This window comes from Macrotis lagotis, chromosome 4 (genome assembly GCF_037893015.1).
Source record: "Macrotis lagotis isolate mMagLag1 chromosome 4, bilby.v1.9.chrom.fasta, whole genome shotgun sequence".
Classification (NCBI taxonomy): Eukaryota; Metazoa; Chordata; class Mammalia; order Peramelemorphia; family Peramelidae; genus Macrotis; species Macrotis lagotis.
Window position 1 is genome coordinate 107,089,816 of NC_133661.1, and position 20,313 is coordinate 107,110,128.

Genomic DNA, 20,313 nt, shown 5'->3' on the forward strand with positions numbered 1-20,313 from the left:
GAATGCTTGAAAAGAGAAGCATAATGTCCTAATTACCTATGGCAAGGAAAACATCTGTGCAGGAAAAGTAATGAAATTAATTCTGAAGCTTAGCAGTTGCATATATTAATTGACGTTAATTAATGCCAAATTACAAGACACTTCCTATGGAATCACAGCATATATCCACAGGAATTGAATATGGAAAGAGTTCATCATACTTAATGCTATTATGATGAGCCCCCAGGGAAATAAGAGTGATTGGTCTCTCATTATGAAGTACGTCCAATTACTTTGTATTTCCATTAGGAGGAGAAGGAAACCAAATTGGGAACACTTTACCACAGGGGCGGCTGTTGAGCTATTCCCTTAGAATCGATCATTTCCCCTCTAACTTCACATTGAGTAAGAACTAGATACAGGCTCCAAGCCTTAGGCCTTTCTCACAAGAGTTACTTGAGGAAATCCTATACCCCAAAATAAGGAGCAAATATCATTTCAGGGAATGAAATTTTGGGGACAGGTAAATGATTTTACCCTTTTAGCTTAGTCCCACAATTAATTATTAAGCATTGGCTAAGTACAGAGTATTGTGCTTATTAAGAATATAGAAACAAGTAGCTTAGGTTCTTGGGGGAAGAGCAATGGAGAACATAGGCATAAGAAGGAATAGAAAAATAGACAAGAATTTTGAGGAAGGAGAGGGTGTTAACAACTAGGGATATATAGAAGTTTTATAAATCTGATGGCCCCAGGCTTGAGCCTCGAAAAAGTAAGTTAAGGATTCCAATAAATCTTTCTTTTTTTAAAAAGTATATTTTATTTTTCTCCAATTATCTGCTCAACTTTTAAACATTTGTATTTTTTTAAGATTTTCAGTTTCCAATTTTATTCTTTTCTCCCTCCTTGCCATCCTCCCTTCCTGACCTGGTAAAATACTATTCTATGTTCTAAAGCATAGATAAAGAGGGGGTACATCCCAGGACAAGTAAAGTTAACCATTTAGAGTGAAAATCTATCAAATATGTTCTACTTTTTCTTACCTTCAGTGGAGAGTTTAGTATATATTTCTTGACTTTTCAGGATCACCTTGAGTATTCAAAAACCTAACTCAGATACTGGCTGAGCAAGTCACTTAACTTCTCTGGGTCTCAGTTTTCTCATTTCTAAAATGAAAGGATTGAATTATATGGAAGAACTCTGAGGTCCCTTTTAGCTTTGCATTTGTGAATTTATAGTTAATTGTTGTATTATAATATAATAAGAAAGCAACATGTTACAGTGGGAAGAGAATTGAAGTAAATAGAATGTTGGCTCAGTTTCAAACTTAGTACGTGTGTGATCCCAGACAAATCACTTAACTTCCTTGTGCCTCAGCTTCTTCATCTGTAAATGAGGGATAATTACTGTTATCTAACCATTATCATGGAAGAGCTGTTGCTTACTGTAGTGTCCTCTAGGTCTGCTGAGATATATAAGCCTATTTCCCCTTTTTAAAATATGAAATGTGGTACTTTTTGAGTTGCTAGATTGAACTTGTATAGTAGTTTTTTCTTTTTTAGTTTTTGCAAGGCAGTGGGGTTAAGTGGCTTGCCTACGGTCACATAGCTAGGTAATTACTAAGCATCTGAGGTCAGATTTGAACTCAGGTACTCCTGACTCCGGGCCGGTGCTCTATCCATTGTACCACCTAGCAGCCCCTATAGTTGTTCTTAATCTTTTTCTCAAATAAGTCTGTCAATGATCACTTCTGTTTTCATTTTGTCTCATTTAGTTTGCCCCTTACTCCCTTCAGATTTGCTTCTTTAATCTGTAGTGGATTTAGTTACCAACAGATAAGCAATTTAGCAAGAACTAATCTAATTTAAGAGGGATTATGGTCTGAACTGGCACTTGAAATGCTCACTTGTGATAAAGGTACATGAGCTTTGTGAATACCTATTTCTGCTGCTGAAATGTCTAATTTTTTGCCTTGTTCTTGATTTTCAGCTGAGATCCTTATAGGTGAGATGTTGCTATATACATTATAGATTATTTACATGTCTTTGAGAAGGTGGAACTAAGAGTTGCAAAAGAAAAAATGATAAAGATAACTGGGCAAAAATCAGTTAGCACAGGTAACCATTAAACCAAATTTTGGGCAGCTTTTTCAAAGGACCCATACATTTCTCAAATGAAAAGTTGATTATTATGATTTAATTAAATTAATCTTGTATAAATTCAACTAATTTTTTAGTTATCCTATGTGTCTATAGTCTTCTCTTGGTAATTGTAAATAAAAGACAAATGAGAAAGAACTTGTGCAACCTTATGGGGGTTTGTAGTTTGGAAGAGAATTTCTAGCCTGTATTACACATTAGATTCTGATAAGTATAAAGGAGAGATACAAGGACAGTCAGTGCTATAAAAATGGAGAACAGGGAGAAATCATTTGCCACTGGGGAGATTAGGAAAGAAGTCATGGAGATAAGATCTACTTCACAGAGCCTTGAAATCTGAAATTGGGGGCCTTGAGAGAATAGGAAGAGTCTCCCCAGACCAGGGGGTACTTAGAAAATTGGATAAAAGTGTGATACATTTCATAAGTATTGTAGGAATTTGGGCAAAGGAAGATCACTGGGTGTTGAGTCTTAAATTAGATCTGATAAAAAAATGAAGCTTTTGGTAAATAAAGGAGAAATTCTGGACCCTCATTTAGAAACAGAAGTACAAAAGAAATGGTACACTAGGACTAACTGGTTAAATTAGAATATAATTTAACACCCCTACCCCAACCTTGGGCTTGTGAGTGAGTGAGGAGAAAAAGAATGGATGAGCACATAAGCATTTTGTGGAGAAGAAACTACAGAAATGTCTTTCAGAAGCTTCTAATTGGTTGGGTAGAATATATGGGCATATTTCCCCCTAGTGGCTGCCTTCTAGAGTGCAAGGGATCCTTTCACTGTAAATGTTTTTTGGAAAGTTTTAAATAAGTAGAATTTGGAAAGACAGTCTACAGTAAATTCTTTTGTAAAATTAAAGACTCCCATGGTAATATGAATTTCTACCCAAGCCTTCTGTTTTGAAAAGTATGGAATTTCATTTAGTTGGAAGTAGAGTACATCATTACTGGATAATCTTGGTTAAAAGTACTTCATAAAGCAAGGGGAGGGATTGAGTGAGGGGAGGGGTTGTAGTACTGCCAGTGGTGAGTTTCCTGATGTCTTATTTAATGGAACTGTCAAAGTCTAAATATCCTCATTTTAGTTGTACTTAACACTGAAGACAGAATTCTGACTCTCAGACTCAGGATGCTCATTTTCAAAATGTGAGCAGTATTCTTGGAGGTCCCCTTTCCTCCCTTCTTCCTTTTTTTGTATTGGAGAATAAAAATGATGTCAACAAACTGTCACTATAGAAAGTGTGATAGTAATCTAACAATCATATAGAGATTTCCGCCCCCCCCCCCATTTTCTTCCATGTTCAACCAATGGAAGAAAACCCCAAATCACCAAAATTTGCCATTTCTGTGTACCATTATATTTCTTTTTCTTTAACTTCTTTTTAATCTCGATCTCTCTACTTCTCCCCACCCTAACCTTTCCTCACCAAAGGAATAACTACTCTGACCCAAGAACTATGACAATATGCTAGGGCAAAAAGAATAGAAGTAATGAGCTGTGAGTAGAATTGTTGAAGGAAAAGAAGGAAAAGCTATATGATAAGAAAAGAACTCAAGAAATGAGTAACTATTGGTCCTTGGTATAATATTTTTTTCTTTTTGTTCTTTTTTTTCCCTTCCAGATTCACAATACTTAACCTGCCGGATGCAGAACTGCACAGAAGGCAATAGAAATAAACCTTTTCCTGGCTACATCGACCCTGACTCTCTGATTGTTCAGGATGATTACGTTTTTGTTCAGGTGTGTGGCATCCACTTCTATTGATTGGTTTCCAAGAAAAAAAATTTCCCCACATATCCCCTTTCTCATGTGCCCCTTTCTACTTTCAACAAACTAAAGGATCCTTTCTAGAAAAAAAGGATGTGTGATTTTCAATAAAAGAGACAGAGTTTAGTATGTCAATTTCCAAATCATCAGAATACTAATTAGCTTCTTCTGACTCTGCCTGGAGGACCTTATCACTATGAGGTCATAGGGGTGCTGTTCACAGAATCAGGAATAGACATCAGAATGATCTGAATCTCCAATCAACCTCCTCATCCTGTATTCCATTTCCAGCTCCCTATTATCATTGAGCTGGGCAGATATGTCAATCTCTTGCTATCAGGACAGCAGCAGACCAATCAGGCTTTTTTCTTTCAAAAAAAGTATTTTCTAAAAAAAAAAACAGACTAAAGGAGAGGCCGTGAAACAGCTAGATGTGGTAGAAGGAGAGATAGACTCACACAGAGAGAGAATGTAATCAACCATTATTGTTATGCACTGACTATTATGAGGATAAGAAGAATTTAGATGAGATGTATTGTCACATTGGAGGACAGTTTTTGAAATTAGGGTTTCATTTGAAAGGCCACCTGAATCAAAGGGCATGGAAGACCACTTAGCATATTTTTACTTATTGCCATGTGAAGCATTTATTGTAAGGGTAATTATTAGATATGTTTGGAGTGTAGATTAAAAATAAGCCAGCAATGTTTCCTGTGCTTTAATGACAAAGAGAACCTTTAACTGAAAAAATAATAAAGGAATTTCAATCTTACTTACATATCCAACATGCATTTAAGTGAGTAACATGAGTAAGGCACTATGCTAAATATGAGGAAAAGCAAACCTGATTTTTTTATTAAAAAAAAAAACTTTTCCTAATGTTTACATTCTAGTGGTAATGTCATCTTTGTACCAAAATTTATGAAGTTCACATTTCAAAATGTATGAGTTAAGAAAGAAGACATAAGGAATGTTCATTAGTGTCTTTGAAATATATTATAGTTTATTATAAGTTTCAAAGTTAATTTCCCCAAAACCTTGACATTTTTGAATTTTCTAGTAACTCCTTCAAATCTCTTTACATTATTTGCTCTTTAAAATCCATTCTGCCATTTTGAATTTCTAACTTTTCACTCAACTTGGAATCAGTGTAATAGGTACCACCAACTTGTCATGTCATTATAATTGTAAATTACCCTCTGTCTTATCACCAACATGCTGTAAAAATATAGTGCTTTAGAACCACTGATATTTAATGGAAAGAGAGGAAAGAAAAAAAGTGTTTGGAAAGGTATGACATTGATGACTGTGCAGTTTGCTGTGAGTCAGTAGGTGCTCACATAAAATAGATATATATTCCTCTCCCTTGCATTCTTTAAATTAATAGCATGATCTCTTATCTTCTAGGGTTACTTTCAATATTTCTATTTTGGAGAGATCTTTAACTAACATGGCCTATAATCCAATAGATTAGCAAAAATACTTAATCACTAAATGTAAGGTACTAGGCCAATATTTATTAAGGGTTATATTAGGAATACAAATTTTATTTTTCCCTTTTGTGTTATATAAATATTTTATTTGTTTTCCAATTATATGCAATGATAGTTTCCACCAATCATTTTTGCAAGCCTTTGAGTTTTACAATTTTACTCCCCCTCTTCCTTCCCTTCCCTACCCCCCCCCCAACAGAAGACAATCTGTAGGCTTTAAATTTGCATCTTAGATCAAACTTAGATCAAAATAGAATGTGTTGTGAGGAAGAATCAGATCCAAAAGGAAGAAAGAGAGCATCAGAGATAGCAATAGTATATATTACATAAGAAAGCTTTTAAAAATTGAAGATAACAATCTTTGATCTTCGTTTAAACTCCACATTGCCTTCTCTATATACAGATGGTATTCTCCTTCATGAATCCCCTAAAATTGTCCCTGATTATTGCACTGATGGAATAAACAAGTCCATCAAGATTGATCATCATCGCATATTGTTAATGTGTAATGTTCTTCTGGTTCTGCTCATCTCACTTAGCATCAGTTCATGCAAGTCTTTCCAGAAATCCCATCCCTCATCATTTCTAATAGAACAATAGTGTTCCATTACATACTTATGCCACAATTTGTTCAGCCATTCCCCAATTGATAGACAGGGGATACAAATTAAAAAAAAAATATCCCATCTCTTCAGAGATTTTGTATTCTATTGGCGAAACAAAATTTGCAAATTGATATGCTTATGCAAGATAATTTAAGGAGAGTGAAAGTATTAACTACATGCAGAATCAGGGAAGACTTCCTGTAGGAGGTGGCACCTGTTCTGACCCTTGAAGGAAGGCCATTTCTTGGTTTTCCTTTTTTTCTTCTGGATAACTTCCTTTATAAACTTATGATGACCAGAAAAGAAGCAAGAGGACCTGAATGCTTTGGGTCCATGTTAGATCAATGCTAGGTTTGAGCCATTGTCTTCTTAAGTAGCAATGAAAATTTGGCCTTATGTTTGTACTTCTTGGAGTCAGACACATTTGAATCTGGTTGATTTTGAGTCAGTCTATATCATAAACCCATATCTTCTACCAAATGAGAAAATTTATTGAGGTTTCGCACATGAAAGACACATTGAAAGTTGAAGAATCTGACTTTTAGCCAGAGATACATTCTTGACTCTAATAGACTCACAATTACTATGCCCTAGCTCCCCTTCACATTATAAATAATAGATCTTCACATTACTGTATTGGTGATTGCTTTCTTGCCTCTACTTGCTCACTGATCACAAGAAATATTAGTAAAATCTATTGTTATAATTTTTCTATTTTGCCTCAGTTGACCTCAGGAGGACGTCCACATTACTATGTATCTTATCGTAGGAATGCATTTGCACAGATGAAACTACCTAAGTATGCCCTGCCTAAGGTACAGTTGGATCATCTTTACCTTTTTTTCTCTGTTTGCTTTCAGCTTCTTAAATCCCCCTTGTCTCTGTCTTATTGTCTTTTAATCTTATAAAATTGACTAAGTATTCAAACTGGAAGGGACAGAAGAATCGTAGTTTAGCAAAATAAATAATACAGGGATGTAACTCATATGTTGACTAGTACAACATTTTAAAATTTTGCATGTGAATAAATTGAGCCATAGAAAGTTAAGTAACTTATCTAGGTCCATATAATAAACTAGTGGCAGAAGTGGAACTAGAATCAGGGGCTCTTTTTTCCAGAAACTTTTGTTTCCACTAAACCACATTGCATTGCTAAGCTTTAGAAATTATTTTGTTAATTCCTTCAAGTCACATATGTAGCTCCTAGTATACCTTGTCTACCTCACATTTTGGGTCCTCAGAAAAGCTACCTCAGGTGCAAAGTAATTTGTGATTATATATTTTCACAAAAATTTCAGTTCATGAGCCTTCATTAATATAATTAGATTTAATAGTCATCCAGAAAGAAGTTCAAAGCAGTTATTAAATGAAATAGCATAGTAAAAATAGCAATGAGATATTATCCCCCAGAACATAGATAATATTTTCCCACAAATGTGCACACTATCATTGAGAAGACAAATAGATGTGGAGATCATATATAAAGGCACATACATAGGAAGCCTATGTGACCCCATGCTACAGCAATTGCAATCATCATCATTGTTTACTGAGGATGCCATTGTAGACTCCATACTACTATTCATTACTCCTGGAACTGTACCCGAGTATAACATAAATACTTTACTTCATACAGAAATTACCAATTTTCCATGTACATGTTCTCCTTCTCTCTTTCTATATCTCCCCTTCACTCTTGATTTCTGCCCTTCTCTCCTATTTGTTCCCCCCTCTCTTTTTTCTTTTCTTCTATTGTTTTCTTTTTTCTGTCTCCCTTCATTTTCCTTTCTCCCTGTCTTTCTCATCTTTTCTTCCAGAAAATGCTGCTCAGTTGATCTCTTGGGTATTACTCCTATTTTCCAATTTTGATGCAAATTCTCTTCAGGACTACCTGCTAGCTATCTAAGAACCACTTTCCATTCTGTTAGTGTGTAGTGACTAGAAAGCCTCTCTTTATTAAGAGTAGTCTGACAGATCTTGAATTTTTCTAAGAGATTATACTTTATCATTTAATCTAACAAAAGTGAAGAGTATTCAGGTTAGAATGAAGGTCTTTCTTCTAGAATGTGACTAGGATTGAATATTAAACTACCATTTTCTCAGACAATAATTTGATTAAGAACAAGAAATATCCAAAGTCCAAGAATAAAATGTAAGTGAATTCACCTGGTTTACACTTCTGCCTTTATTTTGTACACTTGTCAGCAGCAAAAATCCCCTAGTTTTGTCAATTCATTTTTGATCAGAGTAATATACCATTGTCCCTCTACTTGAGAGAACAGAAGCCAAGAGAGTGGAAATGACTTGTTCAAAGTTATACAGTAAGAAAATAGCAGAGTCAAGATCAGAAATCAGGTTTTCTGACTCCTACACTAGCCTTCATGATACTTTGGCTAGATAATGTTTCCTGAATCCATCCAATAAGCCTTATTACAATAGTGGTCAAATACTAGCCATCCATTACTAATGCTTCAAAAATCAGCTTAACTCTGTTAAGGTATTAGCACCACCTAGTGGAGGGTATACTAACCTAAGAGATCAAAGCCCTGGATTTAAAAATCCCAATTCTATTGTAGGACATTAGAGATCTGAAATAAATTTTCCTTTTCATGAGAGAATAGAGTTTTAAGTTAAAAGAAACTTTTGATGTAATATTTTCCAATCTCTTATTTTTACAGAGGAGAAAATTTAAGCCCAGAGAGAGATTAGGAAATTTCTAAAATATAACACAGAGTCATGGCATGAACCTATATGCTATGATTCAAAATCTAATAATCTGACTATTGTAACAATAATAACATGTTGCCTCTCTTTTGATTTGATTATTCCCTTGGAGATGGCCTAATCTGGATTGGGATGAACATGGACCATAGGGAAAGAACATAAATTCTTAAGGGCAAATGACATATTTGAAATCTTTGGAGGAAAAGTTCAAGATCTTATCTCTCATTACTGGATTAGTCTTTTTGAGGCAATATGAACTATTGGATTGAAAGCAAGATTTGGAGTCAGTAAATAGGATTTAATTCTCCCTCAGTTATTCAATGTATGACTTTGGAAAAGTAACTTAAATTATCCAATCCTCAATTTCCTTACATGTAAAACAAGGATAATAACAATATATCCTGAGTTTATTGAGAAGATTAGATGAGTTTGTGCATAAAAGATAACTTTGTAAACCTTAAAGTGCTATATAAATATATGTCAGTTGAGGTTGTGATGGTATTTATTATCCCTGTCCTTTCAATGGTCACATTCCAACAGTCATGCTAAGAATTTAGCATGTAGGGGATCCTTAAAAAGAGCAATATGATCTAGGAAAACAAGAAATTCTTGAATAAAATTCTTCTTTTTTCCTTCTAGTCAGTGAAGCAAAAGATAGAAAACTGCAAACTATAGCCCCAAACTTTGCTAGGTGGAAGATTTGAAGAATGACTGTGCCAACCAAGGACTTCTGACTCATTTGAAATCCTCCCTTTCCTTATCTTGCTCCTCCATGTTACCCATCAATACATTCATCTCATCCACTTATGGAAACAGGAATATCTAATAGGAAGAGAACCAAACAGAAGTTAAGAGACTTGAATCTTTATTAACTAAGGATGCAATTTCATCTTTCTTATCACCTTTTTAATACCTCACCTTTGATACAATGGAAAAGAGTACTTGTTTAGAGTTAGAAGAACTAGATTCCAATCTCAGTTCTGACATTTATTATTTCAGTTTCCTTATCTGTAAAATGATGGGATTACTCTAAATGATCTTTGAAGTCCCTTTGTAATTCTAAATCATAAAACCACAATAGCATTTATCTTACCCAATTCCTGTGATTAAAGAGTGAGGTAAGAATGTGTAGAAGCTTTGAGGAATGTAAAAAGCACTGCAAAATATCAGATATGTCCTAACAGCCATTCCAGAGCCATTTCCAATATGCTAACCTGACCTTGTGAACATTTAGGAATTCTTTTGTAAGAAATGCACAAACAGACAAAGTCAGGCATATATTGCAATGGTGTCATAGGAAATATCTCATCCGATCTGAGTAGCCTAAGAAGTGTGATTTGAAATGCATTTTTGAAATCTAAAGAAACCTCTCACCCTGTTGCTAGGTGACTTTAGAATGGGTACTTATCAGTTGCCTAGGTTCAGTTATCACCCTGAACACCAAAGTCCTGTGGCTCCCAGTGGGTGGCAATTGGATAATCTAGACTGAAAGAACTGCCTTTGAACCCCTGGAACTTGTTTCTCTCCTTTCCTCATTTCCTGCTCTGGAAGCATTCTGGCAGTTCCTCTTCTGAGGTTTGGAAAGAGGACATTATGATTAATTTAAGTCATTCTCAGAGAAATAGAAGTCAGGAAAGCTAGCAAATGTATTATTTTGACCGAGAGTATATTATTTAAGGAGATGAGCTATTTCATTACAACCTCATTACACTTTCAAAGTGGAAGCAACCCAAGCTTGGGTTGGAAGGACCATTTGTGCAGATATTTAGAGGTTTCTATCAAAGCCAGGAACTGGTCTGTTTGGAACAGAATAAAACCCAACTTTTATGCTTAACTTTGCTTGCTTTGTTTTGGTTTAATCTTATCAAGCCATTAGAAGAATCCATGAAAGACCAAGGCTAACCTGATGGGTAGCAAAGAGATTTAGATGAAGAGGAATGAGGACAGAGGGGAAAGAGAACTTTAATGTTAGCTTGAGGCTCTTCAAAGAATTGAGTGAAATAATAGAGGAAAATAGATAAAAAGAAGGCTAAGTCTCTAGCCTGGAGAGGCTTCCATTCTCCCTGGACTGAATAACAGGTAAACAGAGATGTAGAAAGCAGATAAAGTGAAGAAATGAAGAACACTAATAAGCAGAGGAGTTAAGGAAGCTTCTAGGAAGAGATGCACCTGATTTGAGTTTTAAAAAAAAAAAACTAAATGGAGGAATGAATTTTGGGTTTGGAGAATGTCTATACATATATATATATATATGCATATATATATATATGTATATATATATATATATACATATATGCAGAGACAAGAAGATATAGAGAGATTAATGCCAAATTGGAGGAAAAGCAAGTTGGCCAGTTTGACTGGGATATAATATGTAGGACTGGGAGTAATGTGCAAAAAAGACTAAAAAACTGGTTGGAGTTAGATGATATTAAAATGACAATTTGAGGAGTTTAGACTTTATGGTCAATGAATCAAGAATCAATGGAGGTTTTGAGCTTTTTTGAGCTTCGCCTATTGTCTGAGCCCCATTGAAGTCCCATACATTGAAGAACAACATTCCCCCCACTCTATGCCCCAACTAAACCTTTGCTTTCAGCATAAAATATATGGATTTCTCATTATTTGGCTTTTTTTTTGAGAGCATTCCCTCCCTAAATTTAACTTGAGAAAATTTAAACTGCTTTCCGTCAACTTTGCAAATGAGGGATGCAAGGGAGTTGAAAAAAAAGTTGGAGAATTTTTTTATTGAAACTATATGTTTACATTACAGATAAAAATCATGTACTATGTATCTTTGTGATCTCCAGAGTGCATAGAATGGTACTTTGTCCAAAGAAGGAGTAACAAATACTTGCTAGTTGTCTGATTGAGAGGAAAGATATTTTGGTATAAAGATATATTTAAGTTAGAAGTAAGAGAGGACTTCCAAACATTCCCAAGATCATGAAGTACACATTGAAATTTGTGATTGAGACACATTGTAGCATTTCATTTCCTGAAGTTTTATTTATTTCTTTTTTAGTTTTTAAGGCAAGTCTGGCAAATTATCTTTATGGTTTTATTTGATGATAATAATCCCAAAGAGAAAGAAGGGGATAATGTGAATAAAGTCTTCTTGTCTAATCTCTCCTGATCCAATGGATTATTAGAAAACATTTGCTTTTATAGGCTAAGAACTATAGAAGTAATAAGAAAATATACCCCAGGAAATCAGTAAAACTTGAGATTTTCCTCAGGTATGTGAGATCTCTTCTCCTGGCTCACACTTTCCAGAACACTATTCTAGATGAAAAAGAGTTTGAACAGTCACTCTTGTTTGGGAAGTCTTATCGCAATATTCATTATCCTAATGGATGATACTATGTCAAATATCCTGAGTGAGACAGAAATAAAAAAAAAAATAGAAGCTCTGCCTTTTTGGAGTTTATACCCAGTAATACCTATTATTCAAATTTAAATTTCTATTAATGTTTTGAATTTTACAAAGTGCTTTCCTCAAAGTAACCCTCTGATGTAGTTAATTCATGTGTAATTTTATTTATTTTACAAATGAAGAAACTGATACTGAGAAATGAGGTGATTGTCACATGGGCACATAATCAAAAACAAGATTCAAACTCAGTCTCTGTCTGAATTCATCATAACTGAATTCAGCATATATTGGTTAGGTCCCCACTTTAGTCAAGGACACATGTTAAGTGAAAACCAGTGCCTGCCCTCCAGTAGTTTACATTCTAAGGGAAAGAGAGAGGAAAATGAAGAGGATAAGACGAGAAGAAATAATATAAGCAACATCATAAAACTTTCATAATAGAGCCTCACAGTACCTAGAAGGTACTTAATAACTTTTTTGAATGAATGCATATGATATGAAAGTGATATGAAGTTCAGAAAGAGATTTATTTTCCTACTATGTTCTTGGCCTTGGGTTAAGTAGTAAGAATTTAAAAAAGCAAGTATTCAGGGTACAAGGTCCTCACAGTCTAATTGACCTAGAAAGATTTGAAAAGGTTGCCTATTATGCAAATTATGTCTATACATAATATATGCAAGTAGCTAAGTAAAGTGTTAAATAGATTTGTTACATTTAAGTTTTCTTGTACCTTAGAGAACAAAGATATGGGTTAACTATGAATATTAAAAGTGACCAGATAACTTGGTCTATCTTTTCCTCTCATATTGAACATCTTCATGAGATACTACAATGAACCACCTCAGGGGAAAAGTTGTGATCTGACTGGGCTTAGGATAGGTCAACTCTCTTTCATTTTATCTTTTCCTTTTCCCTTCCTCTCAGCCCTTTTCCTCTCAAGTTTACTCTGCATAAGCCTTTTGAGCAAGCTCCATATTTGTGCTTTGCAAATAAATCATGGTGATTGATTCTCCCAAGTCCTACTCATTTGAGAAAGCATTTTTCAAGTTGTTTAATAAGATATCCAAATTATACCTAAGCTCCCTTCCCCCAATACTTTAATGCTCATCCTCACAACCACATCAAAAAAATGTTTGATTAACACTCCTTCAATTAATTAATATCTTGCATATATGCAAAAGAGAGACTATTTGCAATCATGATGCCTATTAAAGGATTTCTTATTAGCCTGAAGATTCATTTCATTTTCCAGACCTACAGAATAACTTGAAGGAGGATTGACAGAGGCAGTGGAGCTCCTGTACTCTCATCTCTCTTTGTCTTCTTTCTAGGATATGCATGTCATCAGCACAGATGAGAATCAAGTGTTTGCAGCAGTCCAAGAGTGGAACCAAAATGACACATACAACCTCTACATCTCAGACACACGTGGTGTCTACTTTACACTAGCTCTGGAAAATGTCCAGAGTAGCCGAGGGCCTGAGGGTAACATCATGATTGACCTCTATGAGGTATGTCACGTCTGGTAGGCTGATCTCTTAAGGTAAGGCTTTATATGCCTATTGGAAATATCAATTTTTAACCTTTTCCCTAATACCAGTTAATAACATAGCCCTTTTACTTGAAAGCAGTACTGGAAAATTACATTGTTGTCCAGTTGGTTAGGTGTGCCTATCCCTTCATGAACCTGTGTACTACATAATACCAATACTGTCCATGATTTGTTTGGTTTTGTTTTATTTTGCAAAGATATTGGAGTGGTTTGTCATTTTCTTCACTAGTGAGTTAAGGCAAATAGAAGTTAAGTGACTTGCCTGGATTCATATAACTAGTGTCTGAGGTCAGATTTAAACTCAGATCTTTCTGTCTCCAGGCCCCATGCCCTCTCCACTGAGCCACTAGCTACCAAAAATATTTGTGCATATACATTAATTATTCATTAAAAACATAAGGATTATGCAGAGGATTTTAAGAGGGTTCAAGGGAGAAAATTAAAAAATGAGTTTATCTGACATTCACAATAATGAGACTCTCAAAAGAAAGGAGAATTAGGATTACTTAGCTTGGAAAGAAAAAAAAAGACGTGAGAAAATGATCTTAAAACCACATATAAAGGCAATTGAAAGAACTGGAGATATTTATCTTATAAAAGAAGATGTTTATAGGGCACGTTTTTGGAGAAGTAATGTAGCATGGAAAACAGAATATTAACATTGAAGCCAGGAAGACATGGATTCACCCACATCTACCATGTGACTGTAGGCAAGTAATTTTATCTACCAGTGCCCAATGCAGCTTCTAAGACAAGAAATTTTAGATTCAGTCATTTAGTAAAGAGATTTTTTTCATACTCAAGAATTCCTTAAAAATTAAATTTATTGTCTAGTCCTATTTTTATTTTTAGTTACTTGAAGACAACTTATTTGGCAGAAGAAGTGCAATGGTTCTCTATAACAATGAAGGGCTAAGATTAATTGAGTGGAAATTGAAGGGAGGCAGACTGATTCCTATTAAGAAAGAACTTTTAAAAATTACAACTGTAAAGCAGTAATGATCTCAGTGAGGTGGGATACCTGTACTATCATAAACCACCCAGCATAGGCAAGGACTATGAAAGAAAGTTTACTTATCCTGTAAAAATGCAGCTGTCAAACACAAGGAAAAAATACATGTTCATAGTTATGGCACCATTTTTAGTTTTGATTTTGGATTTGGATCAGTTAAGTTCATGAGTTGAGCACCAAGAACTTCCCTTTTCTCTTCTTTCTACCATAAATTCCATACTCAAGTAGTAGCCTATGTAGCCTTCATAGAGTGGAGAATCCATTAAGTCTGTCAAAATGGGAAGTTGCCTTGAATGGGGACATTTTTATGAGATTGGTGGGATACATCAGAGACCCAGATCTTCAGTGCTTATAGTCTAATTAGCCAAGCAAGATGTTAAAAGATCACCTATTATGTAAATTATATCTGTTATACATGAAATAAAGAAAGTTTTAAGCTCTAGAAACATTATGTTTCAAAACTACTATCCAATATTCTAATTGGTCTATACTATTATTTTTCCTATAGTACAGGGATTTACTGTTTGGAACTCTGTCTTCTCTCTGGTGCCTACTTCCTTCCTTGTATATAGCTTGTCATCATATCCCATCACTATTAAATATTAAAGCAGAATTTCTGTCTATTGAAAGTATAATAGTCTTTATATGGTAGATTATTTTGATGCATATTACTCTAAAATCTATTTATTCATGCACTCTAATTACTCTCCTGGCCTCTAGTCATGCTTTTCCAAATGCCAACTGGGCATTTCAATGTACCAAAACTCAATACATCAGAAATAGAACCCACTATTTCTTCTCCTAATTTACCCCCTCCTCTGAACTTCCTTATTTTTTTGTTTGTTTGTTGTTTTCTTTTGCAAGGCAAATGGGGTTAAGTGACTTGCCCAAGGCTACACAGCTAGGTAATTATTAAGTGTCTGAGACTGGATTTGAACCCAGATACTCCTGACTCCAAGGCCGGGGCTTTGTCCACTATGCCACCTAGCTGCCCCTGAACTTCCTTATTACTGTCACAGGCACTATCATCCTTCCAGTCATCCAGCTTTCCATTTTCCTTGGCTTTTTCTTCTTCATTTCACATATCCAAATGGCTGTTAATATAGTTGCTACCTTTTCTATATCTCTCACATCTGTGTCATTATTCCTATACTACCACCATCATTCAAGCCTCTGTCACTTCTCATCTGGACTAATTCAATACTAATTGCCTTGTCTCAATTCTTTCTCCTTTCTATTCCCTCTTCTGTATAGCAACCAAAGTGATGTTTCTAAAGCCAAAAACCTAATCACATCACACCCCTCAATAAACTCCAGTAGTGCTATATTTCCTCCAGGATAAAATACTAATACCTCTGTTTGGTTCTTTAAACCTGGTCCTAGCCTACCTTTCCATCCCTGTATGTTGCTCCCTTTCCCACATTCTGTGATCTAACCAAATAGGTCTTACTTTTCCTTTGTAAAGTTATGCCTTCCATCACTCTATACTTTTATAATTCTTTCTCATAGACATGAATGTACTCCTTCCACTGCCTCTTGAAATCTCTTGTTTTCTTTAAAACTTAAGTCATATAACATGTTCTGTTTTTTTCAGGTATTTTTTCAGTCATATTCAACTCTTTATGACCCTATTTGTGTTTTTGGTAATATTTTTTGGCAAAGTTTCTGGTGTCATTTCCTTCTCTAGCTTATTTTACACATGAGGAAACTGAGATTAACAGGTAAAGTAACTTGTATAGTTCACCCAGCTAGACTGAAAACAGATTTTATCTCAGGAAGATGAGTATTCCCGATTCCGGGCCCAACACTTTTAGCTAATGTATCACCTAGTTGTCACTCTCTACATGAGGTCATCTCAGATGACCTATCCCCAACTGTTAATCCCCTCCCTCTGTAAAATATCTTGAATTTGTTTTGTATAAATGTCATATATATACATATATATGCACATGTATAAAAATATATACATGGAAATACACTTATATGTGTCCATATTGTTTCTTCTAATATAATTTAAACTCCTGGAGGGCAGAGACTATTCAATTTTTTTCATTGTGTTAATATTGTCTTGTATAATCCCTGACATATAGAGACCTGATAAATATTCCTTGGTTTATCAATTCCTGCATTAAGTAGGAGGCTGGATTATCTAGCCCTAAATTTTCTTTCCAAACTCTGTTTCTATTATTCTAAATATTTGCAATGATGTATGAAAGTTGATAGAGTTGACAGTTGGACTCTATTTTCCCAGACAATAATATAAAGAAGAAAATATTTAAATTGCAGTAAAAGAGACTAAAGTTAGAAAATAAAAGAACTGGGGCAGCTAGGTGGTGCAGTGATAGAGCATGGGCCCTGGAGTCAGGAGTACCTGAGTTCAAATCCGGCCTCAAACACTTAATAATTACCTAGCTGTGTGGCCTTGGGTAAGCCACTTAACCCCATTGCCTTGCAAAAACTAAAGAAAGAAAAGGAAAAAAAGAACTTCTTGATTAAATAACTTCCCTGAATAACTGTAACTCTCTCTGGTGGATAGGAATTTAGATGACTTAGTCGATAACTTTGCCTCCAATTTATCACTCTCTAAAACAGAGGACCAAATTGGTCAAGATTCAAAATGAAAAGATGTATGTGCTATCAGGACCAATGAAAGTCCATCAAAGATCTTACCTTTTACTATTGCTTTTATTAATTTTAGGCACAATCATTGGAAGGAAAATTATTCATTATGGCTTAAGATTTAGGCAATTTTTTGATCTGTCCTTTGTGAGGAAGGGATTGCAGTATTCTGTAATGAAGAATTTAAAACTTCACTCATCATTTGGTGAAGCTTTATCTTCCATCTAGTTCCTACATCCCTCAATCTAATTCATCTCATAAAAGTAACTCATTGATCAGAGAGGAACATATGTGATCAGCAAAGTAAAAGGCATAAGATTTGTGTTTTGTTTGCCTTGATATGTACAAGGATCATGTTGGAAAATAGTACCAGGACTAACATAAAGGAAGAGGTCCCATAAAGTTGCAAATTTTATTGTTGCAATTTGACCTGTTATTTCAAATCCTTAAAATGCCCTATACATTTTCCCATCTCTCTCACCTCTATTAGAAGTTCATGAGAATTTTCTTCTAGCAGTCCTGGAGAACTTGAGGAAGTACAGGTTTAGGAGGACTTTATGAAGGAACTATTGTTGGGGGGGGAAGCAGAAGGAAATTTTTTTTCTCTTCCCTTTTGAATAGACATCTAGATACAACTTGCCCAAAAGAGAGACACACTATTCAAAAGTTCAGGTATTTTCTAATTCAATGCACAAATGAGGGAGCAGAGTCATATTTCATGTAATCACTGAATTAGAATGACCCCCAGAATCATGCAAGGGGAAAAAACAGTTTTGAGGAATGAAATTCCCTGACCACAGAGAAGAGAAGAGAATTAGTTATGGAAAAAGTAGATTCACTAACTTAGCTCAATTTAAGAAGCAGATATAATGTGCCCAAGAGAAGCTGTGTGAGATTCTACAAAAAGGGTAGGAATCTTCCAGGTCCAAGGAGTTGTGAGTTGTCAATTATATTTCATATGCATAAATTTCATTAATGTAATACCAACTGTTCTCATGGTTGCTCTCTCTCTCTCTATATGGGAAAATTTGCCCCAGATCTGTGTTTTAGAGCTTCTGTTTATATCAAGTCATCTCAGTGAATACTATTACTAAAAAGTCAATTGAGTCTACTGGCTGGCTGATGATGGAGAGCATACTACTGGGGCTCATAGACTAAGCACTTTTCTCCATGAACTCTAAGGGTAGTAGTTACCTCTCTGGGGATCCTTTGCTATGCATTTTGGTAAATAAAGATATTTCAATAACCAACATGATCAATTTTGCTGAAAATTATATTAGAATCACATAATAGAAGAAAGTATATTGTCCACCATCAACTTTTATATACTGCTTTAAGAACATTAACACACTAGACATAATTCTAGACCTACCATTTTTTTCCCTTCTCATTTTCCAGGTAATCTAGTATCTAAAAGACCATATCAAGAATTCTGGAAGACTATAGCTATAAACTCATGTTTTCAGTGTCTTGTCTCAAGAACATTTTCTAATTGTTAATAACACCTATAATCCATTTATATGGTTTGACTCTGAGTAAAGATGGCCTTATTCTGAATTTCTAATTTATATATGCTATCACACACACACACACACACACACACACACACATATACACATACATATACATGCATCCATATATATGTGTATAAATACCTATATATATATGTATTGTCTTTCATATTGATAATAATTACCTTCTATTTTTTCAACCATTGATAAAATATTTGAGATGTTAATATCTTGCCCCTAGAATTTCTGGCATACAGAAATCCTAGGCTATATTTTCATATATTCAGTCACCCATCATCCTTTTCTCCATGATTTCTAGGTTACTTTTTTCTTCCTCTCTTCCCCCTTACTCTAGTTCCTTAGGTCAGCATGGAAACATTTTTCTGGGGTTTTGCTTATTTTCTGAAAGACCCAGAACCCATTTTAATTGGTCCCAAGCTGATGTGAAGTTTGACAGGTTTAGCCAAGATTGACTTTGAATTGTCCTGTTGTTAGAAAGCTATTCAAGATGATCAATGTAAAATCCAAATGTTTGTCCTGGATACAAAATGAGGAAATGCAGGGAACATTTCAAACACAGTTGAAACTTTTCCTGTTCCTCTCAGGATTCTCACATGCCTCTGTCTGGCCATTGACTGGCTATAGATAGACCACTGCTTCCTATTATCAGTAGCCTGACCAGCAGTTTGACTGCATTATGCAAAGTTATTACATATCCTAGGACATGGGGGTTTGGGGGTGGAGAAAAAAGACTTTGTTTTATTTTACTGACTGTTCACAGAAACCTGGATTGAAATTGATGTGATCAGACTAGTGGTGCCGTATCTGCTGATTACCTAGATGGAAAGAATATTGGCTGACACTGAAACTGGCACAAATGTTCCCTTAAATCTGATTGTTCTGGCTAGAAGGGAGCTGAAAGCCATTCAGAGAGAATCTCCCAGCTGAATTGCAATGAATGATGAGTGCTTAGTGATAAATGGAAAGTAAGGCAATCCATAGATGAATTAATAAGGGGCAGGGAGAATGAAGCATCCGTTGTGTGGGTTAAGGAGTAAGAGCATATAGGATATACTAGTCAAACCTAGGAGACATAAATAAAAGAGGCAATCTGGGTTTGGGAGATTGCAGAATATTGGTTTGGTTATATTTTACTGAGTTACTGAACTATTTCTTTAGAAGGGAATTTTTGTGAGAGGGGCGTGTGTGTGTGTGTGTGTGTGTGTGTGTGTGTGTGTGTGTGTGTGTGTGTTGGGAATCATTTATTCAGCAGTCTGTGTAGAGACAAACAAACACAGACATACAGAGAAAGAGAATAATAGAGAGACAGAGATATGCAAAGAAACAGACAGATTCAGAGAGAACAGAGACAGAAATACAGAGTCAGCATTGTGAAATAAAAAGAACAAAAGACTCAGATTCTCAAAGACCTGGGCCTATGTCATGATGTTGAGACATAATGGCTAAAATGACCCTGAATAATTAATTTAACTAACAGATGCTAATCTATAAA

General features: G+C 35.0%; 1 protein-coding gene across 4 annotated transcripts in view; it reads left to right on the plus strand.

The window, feature by feature from the left end:
* The window catches only part of SORCS1 (sortilin related VPS10 domain containing receptor 1), a 741,634-nt gene that overhangs the window by 578,147 nt on the left and 143,174 nt on the right, over nt 1-20,313 (plus strand). For all 4 annotated transcript variants that reach the window (XM_074233753.1, XM_074233754.1, XM_074233751.1 and 1 more), the window contains exons 7-9: nt 3,763-3,881; nt 6,732-6,821; nt 13,438-13,617. In XM_074233753.1, the coding sequence (XP_074089854.1) occupies nt 3,763-3,881; nt 6,732-6,821; nt 13,438-13,617 (389 nt within the window). The remainder of the gene's footprint in view (nt 1-3,762; nt 3,882-6,731; nt 6,822-13,437; nt 13,618-20,313) is intronic.